At 40.2% G+C, this 11,084-nt stretch overlaps 1 protein-coding gene across 2 annotated transcripts; it reads left to right on the top strand.

Moving 5' to 3' along the window:
• The first annotated feature begins 6,378 nt into the window (after nucleotides 1–6,378).
• Nucleotides 6,379–10,678, top strand: LOC107791401 (uncharacterized). Of its 2 annotated transcripts, none has more exons than XM_016613464.2 (3): nucleotides 6,379–6,758; nucleotides 8,898–9,556; nucleotides 9,844–10,678. In XM_016613464.2, the coding sequence occupies exons 2-3, from the start codon at nucleotides 8,952–8,954 to the stop codon at nucleotides 10,523–10,525; spliced, it is 1,287 nt and encodes a 428-aa protein (XP_016468950.1). In that variant the 5' UTR covers nucleotides 6,379–6,758; nucleotides 8,898–8,951; the 3' UTR covers nucleotides 10,526–10,678. The 2 variants fall into 2 exon arrangements, with proteins under 2 accessions (XP_016468950.1, XP_075109626.1); XM_075253525.1 differs by lacking the exon at nucleotides 6,379–6,758 and adding an exon at nucleotides 7,487–8,556.
• The last annotated feature ends 406 nt before the right edge of the window (nucleotides 10,679–11,084 follow it).

Genomic DNA, 11,084 nt, shown 5'->3' with positions numbered 1-11,084 from the left:
CGAGAAGGTCCGAGAAAAAGAAGTCATCGACTTTATCTGGGACCACATCGTGTGTCGATTTGGGATACCCGCTGAGATTGTGTGTGACAACGGAAAGCAATTCATCGGTAGCAAGTTAACGGAGTTCCTCGAAGCACATAAAATAAAGAGGATTTTATCAACACCGTACCACCAAATCGGAAACGGACAAGCCGAGTCAACGAATAAAACTATCATTTAGAACTTGAAGAAAAGGTTAGAAGATGTGAAGGGAAAATGGAGAGAATTTTTACCCGAGGTCCTTTGGGCATATCGAACAACATCGAAGATCAGCACGGGGGCTACTCCGTTCTCTTTAGTTTATGGCTCCGAGGCCCTCATCCCTGTCGAAGTTGGAAAACCCAGCATCAGGTTTTGACATGTATCAAAAGAGTCAAATCACGAGGCCTTGAATGCTAGCCTCGAGCTACTAGATGAAAAACAAGAAGCCGCACTTGTTCGGATGGCCGTGCAAAAGCAAGGGATCGAAAGATACTACAATAGAAGGGCCAACCTTCGACACTTTGGAATCGGGGACTTAGTTCTACGAAAGGTCACCCGCAATACCCGAGATCCTAATGAAGGGAAACTAGGCCAGAATTGGGAAGGACCATACCGAGTCCTCGGAGTTGTCGATAAAGGATCTTTCAAACTCAGCACAATGGAAGGTGAACAATTGCCAAACAATTAGAACATATCATTACTTAAACGATACTACTACTAAGGTATAACCCTATCCTTTTTATGCGTTTAGGTTTAAAACTAACCTATTACAGGTTTTCAATCGAAGCTACCGAAGTCACATGATCTCAAAAACACCCCTTTTTACACGAAGGCTTTAGGTTTTAAAAAGTATGCATTGCACTTTTTTTCCCTTAGATCGGATTTTGTCCTAAATGGATTTTACCGGCAAGGTTTTTAATAAGGCAATAATTATGTGCTACCTAAGGAGAACTCAACAGTATACGAGGCTTCTTTTCAATTAACCTCAAATACTCGAGGGCATCAACCTCGGAGGTTATATTTTCAAGGAAAATACTTCACGCCTAAGAGGGCCTTGATAGGAAAACTTTGTAATGAGCCAAACGGTCAGATGAACCGTGCCCATATAGAATAGTCGAGACCCGACGGCAAAGCATGTACACATGTATCAATTATTAGAAGAAGCATTATGTTAATATCAAAAATACTTTGTGTCTCAAAGAAGTCTACTATTGTACGAGCTCTACACTTATAATCCTACGGGAAACAGCTTAAGAGCCAAAATGTAAAAATACCCCCGAATACTCGGGGACTATTATCGACAGTTAGTACATCCGAGTCATCGAAAACTCGGACTTATAAGACCTCAAAGAGGCATCCCCTCGGAACAAAGGCCAAGGCCAATATACTCGAGGACTAACTTTTTCGAACAAGTTCAGAAAGTTATCGGGAAACAAGTCAAAGTGACAAATCCTAAGGCTACGGCCGTACTAAATACTATGGTCATATAAAGGCTACGGCCAAAATAATGTGATTCGGAGGTGTCCGACTTCCCTATAAATTAAAGGCCTTCAAACATTGAAAAACTGGTTAAGTCAGGCTACCCCCAGCAAAAGCAAAATATAAAGGGCTTCGATATATTCAGCCCCCCGAAAAATCTAAGGGCTTCGATAAATTCAGCCCTCGAATAATCCAAAAGCATCGATAGCAACAGCCTTCGAAAATAACCTCAAGAGGTATTTGATTATGTCTACACAAACAAATGACTAATAAGGTTTCGATACGTTGAACCTTTGAAAACCCCAACGGGTACAAGAACACATGCTAAGGCATAACTAAAATTTCACTAAGTCTTTTAACCGAAATGAGGAAAAAATTATATAGCCATTTTAGAGGCCGAAACGGCCCAATTTAAAGAGCCTAAGGGCCAATTTTAAAAGAGCCTAAGGGCCAATTTTAAAAGAGTAGGGCCAACTTAAAAGAGCTCAATGGCCAAAAGCTTATAAGAGTCCGAGACTTCATTCTCACTCTACTCGGACCCAAAAGCCCCATTGTTCCGAGCTCGCATCAAATTAATTTTAAGATTAGCTCAAGGACCATCTAAAACCTTAAGGGGTATTATCTTGAGCAATAAAAACCTAAGGGTTTATTACGAGTCTGAACCGATACTCGAGCTGAATATTTAAATCATCGAAATTTTCCACAAACGGGGACAAAATAAAATTCAACACAAATCGAGGATAGAGCAAAAAGATACTTTATATTCATAAGGGAAATATACAAACATATTTACAACTCCCACAAGGGGCCCTTGCACAAAAAAGAAAACCTAATCTATTTTCGGGGTCACACCCCCAGGAGTGTTGTCGTCTTCAGAAACTGCATCTTCAGCGGCTCTATCTTCGAGAGTCTCCTCTCCCTCGAGAACATCTTCATCACCTTCCTCGTCCCCGGAGACACTCGCTACATCCTGATCATCGGAGGAGACAAGAAACCTAGCACCGGTTTCCCGCGCCTTTGCTTCGGCTATCTCATCGGCAAGGTTGAACCCTCGGGCATGGATTTCCTCGAGAGTCTCCCTCTAGGCCTGGAACTTGGCCAATTCATTGCTTTATTTTCCCCGGTCAGAGGCCTCCCTCAACTCACCTTGAACAGTCCGACTTCCCTCAAGTATATGGCGATGTATTTATCAGCCGCAACCTTCGTCTTCTCCGCTTCAGCCTTAGCCTGTACAGCTTTGGCCCGGGCTCTAGCTAGCTCAGCCTCTAACTCCTCGATTTTCCTGGCCTGAGATAGACACTTCGCTTCAATGCCTCGAAGCTAAGATTTAGCCGAGGCCATTTTGGCCATAACAGCTTTCTTATCGGCAACAAGACGATCCATGTTCTTCTTCCACTGATGACAATCAGCTCGAACTTGATCTACCTCGCCCCGGAGCTGCCCAATTATATCAAGCTTTTGCTGCGGCTGTCGAAGTGTTCGCCTTCGAAGTAGGGCCAAGAAGGTTGTACTCTGTTAAAATCACATTTACCTGCTTATCTAGTTCGGACTCGCTTTTTTGAGCTTTGGCCAATGCGGTCCGGAGATCCTTAAGCTCCTCTTCCTTTTGGCTATAGAGGAGCCTCAGGGCCTTCTCTTCACCCGAAACTTTCTTAAGCTCGGCCTCATATTGGCTTTACTCAGATCTAAACTTTGCGACGGCCTATACATTAAATGGAGACATATCAGTCGAAAGAAAAGAAAGAAAGAAAAAATTACAATACTGAAGGTAAGGACTTACCCGGAAAAGGAGATGTTGAGCCTCTTTGAAGGTAGTGGATGCATCATTAAGGTCATCGGCATCGTCAATCCCAGCGTAGCAACTCTGAAAGGTATCGTCTTCGATGACCTTGATTGGATGGGGCTTACGCAAAAGCGTTGGCTTCTTCAATTGCCCCCTCGGAATAAGTTGGCAAAGAAAGGGAGTGACCAATTGTCGCGGCCCCGAGCTCTTCACTCGGGGCGTTATCATTAGCTTCGGGGGTCCCGGCATTTACACCATCCGGTATAGTTGTTGAAGACGGAGGGACAATCTCAACCTCCAGGGACACGGGGGCCTTGCCCGCATCTTCCTTTGGGTTTCCCTCACCACGGGGATAAGGTTTCCAGCTCGGAAGGCTTGGCGACCTAGATAGGTTTTCTGGTTCGATTCACCAACGCCGACTCTTCACCATCATCTTCTTCACCATCCAGGGGATCATGGGCCGAATCTGCGCCCGTTTGAACAAATCTTTTCTGCAGCCTTCGAGCAGGAGTTTTCTTATCCTGGGGTTCGTCAGGCTTCGAGACCCTTTTCCTTTTGTTATCCCTCTATGATTTCGGAATCAAAGGCTTGGTCTTTTCCTTGGGTGGAGCCGGCCTCATCTCGGATGCATCACCAAGGCCTGCACATGTAAACATGAATAAGTTAACGCCACCGATGTGTGAAAAGTGTTTGGACTATTGAAAAGCACTTACCGTGGTTCTTGGCCTCCCACTGGCCCTTCGATAATTCATGCCACTTGCGCTCATCGTAGAAAGAAGTGGCAGCTAACTTTCAGACCCAATCCTCGAGGTCAGGCACCGCTGGGGGCGCCCAAGCATTGGTTGCCAAAAGAAGGATAAAAGCGTTATGAAATATGGAAGCAGAATATGAATAGGTACTGGGAATACAAACTCCACTTACGGTTAAAGTTCTACCTCTCTGGGAACGGCATTTTATCCCCGGGAATGACGTCCGAAGTTCTTGCTCTAACAAACCGGCTCATCCAACCGCGATCTTTGGGTTTATCAATACTGGCAAAGAAGGCTTTCGGTGTTCGATGCTGCAACTTGATGAGGCCTCGAAATAACTGGGGCCGATACAATCGAACCAAGTGGCTGAGGGTGAATTCCAAACCCTCGGTCTTTTCAAAAAAATACCGCAACATGATCACAATACGCCAAAAAGAAGGGTGAATTTGACCGAAGGTGACATCGTACGTTTTGTAGAAGTCGACCACCACCGGATCGAGGAGACCCAGTATGAAAGGGTAAGTTTAAACACTCAAAACCCCCTCCACATGGGTAGTAATGCTTTCATCGGGGCTCGGGATCTGAACCTCGACCTCATCTCCCCAGCAACAGTCCCTCTTTACATCCTTGATAAGCTTCTTTGTTATCAAGCTAATATATCGAGATGCGTGCTCGCATCGGCCTGGGATGTCGGGAGGATTCTCAATACTAAAGTCCTTCTTAATAATGCAAGGACCCGGGGTGATTTCCTCAAGTGTTGGCGGCACCACCGGTTTGGTCGGTCGGGAGGTAGAAGAAGACGATGCTTTATCCTTTTTGGGGACCGTTTTGGAAGTTTTGGCCATGGTTGTAAGCTAAAGAATATGGGTTGCACAGGGATGTGGTGTTTCTGGAAAGAGCTTGGCATTTTCCGGCGCTTAAAGAGGCGGAGAAAATGGGTGATTAGAGAAAAAGATGAAGATGGGAAAGGTGCGAAGAAAGAGTAAAGTTCTTTACTTAGAGGAATCGCCTCATATTTTATAGAAGGGCAACGACGGTCTGGCGGCACTAGTGGCCGACCAATACTGGCATGCATTCAATGATTTTGGGGAAGTGGACTGACGGGACGTTTCGGTCACTTCGAACGCTTGCATCACGGGGATGATGTCATCATAAGAGGTTCGAGAAAATCGGAGTTCAAATCATTTCTTATCGTCTTACTCTAAGAAATGCGGAGACTATCTGTATACGGTCGAGATCGAATGCCTCCGATCTCTATACTTGAGAGGACATCCTGAGTCCGAGTCCGGGTAAGACCAAGTCCGAGCTGCACGGTTAGCCATGTAATCAACAATTATTACAGGATCTATTCAGTCTTGAACCTTCGTTTGTTTCAATTTGACGATTATTGCAAAGGTTAATTTTTTAGAGATTCTTTTAGTATTTCTCTTTTGATTTTTAACTTTTGTATGCGTACCTCAGTGGGTTTGTACATGCACAGAAAGTGCGCAAAAACACCAAATATTGCCAAATATTTGGATTTCTTTTTCATATACTCCCACTTCATACCTAAAAAATTGCAGAGAAAGTTTTGGATTCTTTAAACTTTTTCCTTCTTGTAGAATTAAAATTTCTAAAGTCTTTTGTCCTTATATTAGAAAAGAGCCTTATTTTCCTAATGAAAGTATCAAAATTTGATGAACGAAATATCAAATGTGTCGAAGGACCATCTTTATAATGTGAGATCAAATTATGCATCCACCACGGGAAGGAATGTATTGTCAACTACTACCAACTTTAGAAAAGATTTTATTGTTGAACGATATTATTAGTCCATTTTTTGCAGAAAAAATCATAGCAATGTATCGTTGAATTATGTCAAAATCATGATAAGTTTATGATCTAATTAAATTCTTAATTACTTCGATGGTGTATGTTCATTTTTAATTTTAATCAATTTCCCAGCTAGTTAAAAGTAAAATATGGCGAATTCTAAAAATCAAATCAAAACACAGAATATCGAATCAAATTAAACATGTATTGGTTCGAATTAAATTTTATTTTTTTTACTTGAAGACCAAAAATTGAATTCAAATAATACGCAATCAAATCGAAAAACGGAATGCCTTGCCTAGGTATTGTGTTCTATTCATCAACGTACCAATAAATTATAATCCTCAAAGTTAAATATTGTTTAACATAAACGTCTCCTCATTAAATAGAAATTCTTAAATAGATCTATGTCTCGTTGTGAATATTTTGTAATTTATATGACTTTTTTTTTACTATAACAAAATTAAATATGCAGGCACAAAAAGTTTGTACTTAGTTTGTTATAGTAGGGTATTAAATCAATAATTTACCTTTACTTTCTCCGCCTATTTCGTCCTAAATACTGAAGCCCCATTTCTCCTTTCTCTCCCTCTTCCTCTTCCATTCTTTCCCTTTTTAACTCATTTTGATACAGAGAGAATGTTTCTACACTTACCGAATATCCATATATAGGTGACAACATACATATACATAAAAAAAATGGCGTTTTCTCGTGATCTATGAACAGATATAATTGGATTATTATAACTGGATCTACAAGAAAGAGAGAGAAGAAAGTTTCTCTTTTTATTGAAATTTCTCTGAAAATTGAGCATTTTTATTGAGAAAGTTATCCAGGCATTTGGAAGAATTTGACTTGTTGCAGCTCCAAAAGTGACTTTTTCTTTTCTATAAAAGGAAGAGAAAGCTTCATAGTAAGTGGGTTTTTTATTTTTTATTTATTGGTTCTGTTTACCCATGTATATTTTTTACTGTAATTGGTTTCTACTTTGCTTGTTTTAATTTTGAAGTAAAATTTAAGTTGCTGGGCTTATTTTAATGTGTAGTTCTTGTTTGAACACGTCAAGAACAATTAATAGCTAAAAATTGAATCATTTAAATACAACTGAAAAGTGAAGCATAGGACAGAACTATTGACAATTAAAGGGTTTTTTGCAATATGGACAGTGTTTAGTGGAATGCTAATTCAAGCAAGCTATCGTCACTTATGGAAAATGTTGTCTGCTAATTTACAAGTTTTTCAGATTCAGAACATTATTGTATGTATCTCAATTGACTAAACGATATACTAAATGCGGTTCAGTATGTAATGGTGGATAAGGATACAAAGTTTTGGAGCTTTTAGCCAAAAGTGGGTAGCTTGGAAATTTTACGAAAAAGTGGATAATGATACAAAAACTTGGATTGATAATTTTGGTGCCATTGTTTATGATGATGAATTGCATTTAGAGTTTTTGGGAGCATTCTTGAGCTATTTTTACTGGGAATTATAGCTCAAGCTGACCTTTATTAAACCCTTTTAACTTCCACCATATTGTCGGTGAAGAAGATGAAATAATGAGGGAAGTAAAAAAGAGAGTAGCGGGGCAGGCCCATTACCCCCCCCCCCCCCAAAGCCCAATTTTCGAATGTTGCGGTTGATCCTAAGGGTTGACCCCAGGAGGATTTCTCGGTCATAAAAAAAACACAGAGTAATGCATGGATTACGAAACTTAGGATTATACTTTATAGCTTGGGATACTTTAGTTAGTGTTCATATGGGCAGTTGTTGTCTTTCTTGCTTATACAGTTTTCCTTTTACCTACTTGGAAGGTCTGATAGACGAGTTTTTTTTCTATGTATCTGATCGATGATCAAATGAGAGATTTGCATGTTGGCCTACAACTGTATTCCGTGCAACATTATAATGTGCAAAACATTGTGGTGGTGCATTATATAGAGGTGTGACCACATTCTATTGAAGAAATGTGATATAACATAAAGGTCCATCAAAAGGAAGGGATTTCACTTGTGTTAGTCTCTTTGGATTACACGAGTATGATTTTTCTTCTGTTGATGTATATTCACCTTTTGATTACAGTATTTACTAGACTATTCATGCGCGTTTTCTTTTGCTAGTCTAATCTCCATCTGGTTACAATCAATGCAAATTTTTGGAAACACATCCTCTTTTGATTGAAATTTAATCTTAACTATTTTGCCACATCTCTTTCCAGGATAATCAGTACAGTGGCATTACTATATATATTGATATGTCGTTTGTCTAAAGTTTTTCATTGTCAATTTCTTCTTCAATTTTATCAGTTATGATTCCTGATCAAAAAAAAATTTAATCAGTTATGAGAACTATCTGCCAGGAGATGTACCGTATTATTCCTATACTATGTACTGCTAGTTAAAATTGCAAATTAACCAAAAAAGAGTCCTGATACGGGAACCATAACAGTTAATCTTCCCACACCAATTAATAAATAGAAGGTCGGGATTGCTCATTTATGCCTTCAACTATTCCTTTGCTCATTGCAGAATCTGCCTAATAATGCTGAATGTCAGTTATTGCTGATAGAAGGATTGTTGACAATATTCATGTAAAAACATTGCAGCATATGCAACAATCTAGAAACTTCCTCTTTCGATCTATCATCAGATTTGGCTGGTTGCGGAAATAATTTATGGTGTTATCTGCATAGATAACGTAAAGAACCGCAACTGGTAGTCCTTTTTCTTGTCTTATCTATGATATGGCCAATTCTACTGTATTTCCTATCCTTTAAGATGACCAACTTGAAACTTGAACACATATGTGCAAATATGAAGCATGTTGATTTTTCAACTTTTATATTGTATCAATCTTGCAACTTTAGATTATGTTTATAGAAATTCTTTGTCTAATGTATGTAAATCTTACACGTGGCTGGTCTTACGGGAAGATCTCTTCGCATACCTCTTTCTTAATTTATTTAACCAATATTAACATGAATTCCTTGACAGGATTTGAGATTCACTAGATACTTAAATATCGACTACACTGATCACTGTTCTTAACTTGACAGGATTTTATAAACTTTGGAATTTAGCTTATAACAAATGGCGGTCTTTTGACCAGAATGAATCCTCAGGCTTTCATCAGGCTCTCAATAGGGTCACTAGGGTTGAGAGTGCGTGGGACAGCTACTGGTGCAAAATCAGGGATAAGTGTGCTATCTTCTCCTTGTGTATGTGAGATCCGTCTTCGAGGTTTTCCTGTGCAGACAACATCTATTCCCCTGGTATCTTCTCCTGAAGCTATTCCAGATACTAACAATACAGCCTCCAGTTTTTATCTTCAAGAATCTGATCTGAAAGCATTACTAGAACCTGGCTGTTTATTAAAGCATCACGCATGTCTAGAGATTGTTGTTTTCACAGGACGCAAAGGAACTCACTGTGGTGTTGGTATTAAAAGGCAGCAGATTGGGACATTTAAGTTGGAAGTGGGTCCTGAGTGGGGTGACGGAAAGCCAGTCATTCTGTTCAATGGATGGATAGGCATTGGCAAGAACAAGCGGCTAAATAGAAACCTTGGAGCAGAGCTTCATTTAAGAGTGAAGCTGGACCCTGATCCAAGATACATTTTCCAGTTTGAAGATAAGACAAAACTAAGTCCTCAAATTGTTCAGCTTCAAGGAACTATCAAGCAACCTATATTTAGTTGCAAGTTTAGTCAAGACCGGTACAATTTTTGCTCTCTTGTAGATTATGAATCTTTTCCGTTCATGTTTCAGACATGGATGAGGATTATTTACATTGACACAGGCATTTCGTTCTTTGGTTCTAAAATTTAAGTTGCTTCATTTATATCTCCCAGATCTCTCATTTCCTCTATTATTCCTCTTGCCAAAATTGATTTAAATGAGGTTCTTATAGTAGGACTATCATTTCTTGCCCTGCTTTCAGCTTCCATAAGGGACCGTAAATTTTGGTCCTACATAAATGTATTTTGCTACCTTGAACTTGCAGGGTATCCCCACGAGATCCGTTGAGTCATTTTTGGTCAAGCTCTAGTGATAGCTCTGAACTTGACATTGATAAAAGAGAAAGGAAAGGATGGAAGGTGAAGATTCATGATCTCTCTGGCTCGGCTGTTGCAGCAGCCTTCATAACAACTCCTTTTGTGCCATCAACAGGTTGTGATTGGGTGGCCAGATCCAACCCAGGAGCTTGGTTGATTGTTCGCTCTGATGTTTGCAGGCCTGAAAGCTGGCAGCCATGGGGAAAGCTTGAAGCATGGCGTGAACGTGGGATCAGAGACTCCATCTGCTGTCGCTTTCATCTGCTATCTGAGGAACAGGAATACGCGGATCTTCTCATGTCCGAGATCTTGATCAGTGCTGAAAAGGGTGGGGAGTTCTACATAGACACGGACAGACAGGTTCGAGCAGCATCAAGTCCATTGCATAGTCCAAGAGGCAGTGGAGATTTCACGGCACTAAGTCCTGTAGCAGGCGGGTTTGTCATGAGCTGTCGGGTGCAAGGGGAAGGGAAATGTAGCAAGCCCCTCGTGCAACTTGCCATGCGACATGTGACCTGTGTGGAGGATGTTGCCATTTTCATGGCTCTTGCAGCTGCAGTTGATCTGAGCATCGAAGCATGCAGGCCTTTTCGCAGAAAGCTCCGTAGAAGTGCTAGCCATTCCTGGTGATATGATATAAGTATATAGATGTTTATATATGTGATACTGATTTCCTTTTGATGAAGGAAGCCAAAGTCCCTGTATCTCTTCTAATTGTTGTAACAACTTGACTTGCTGTACAGATTAAGCTTGATCTATACTCCTTACTTTCTTCGCTCATTTCCATTTTAGTCGTTGTCGAGAAAAACTGACTTAAAAAGATAATACTCCAGTGGTTATCTCTAGGCAATTTGTCTAAAGAATTGAAGGAGAAGAGATATTAGCTCTCTCATGCATGATGTGTAGGAGAAGAATTAGGTAGAGTCATATGTACTACGTAGTTAATACTAGCAACTAATTGGACTTGTTATAAAAAGATGTCACTTGTAAATCTGAAGGAATCTCAGCACCAATTAGCTATACTAGTAGATGTCAAAATGAAAGATCCTTCAAATCTTGATGTCTTTCTTCCAACCTAATTACCCTGAGTTGGGTATTTCATGAATTTGGCACAACGGAAACGCTTGATTTAAGAGTTTTGTTTATGTATAATTCTGTGGTAGTTGAGTTACATGAAAGCTCTCCAGGA

Source organism: Nicotiana tabacum, chromosome 5, assembly GCF_000715075.1.
Source record: "Nicotiana tabacum cultivar K326 chromosome 5, ASM71507v2, whole genome shotgun sequence".
Lineage (NCBI taxonomy): Eukaryota > Viridiplantae > Streptophyta > Magnoliopsida > Solanales > Solanaceae > Nicotiana > Nicotiana tabacum.
The sequence above is the reverse complement of the archived record's forward strand: the minus strand, read 5'-3'. Positions and strand labels throughout refer to the sequence as shown.

Coding starts and splice junctions, on each gene's coding strand:
- LOC107791401 (XM_016613464.2), top strand. CDS start 8,952: ATGAATCCTCAGGCTTTCATCAGGCTCTCAATAGGGTCACTAGGGTTG. Junction 9,557..9,843: donor TGCAAGTTTAGTCAAGACCG/GTACAATTTTTG, acceptor TTGAACTTGCAG/GGTATCCCCACGAGATCCGT.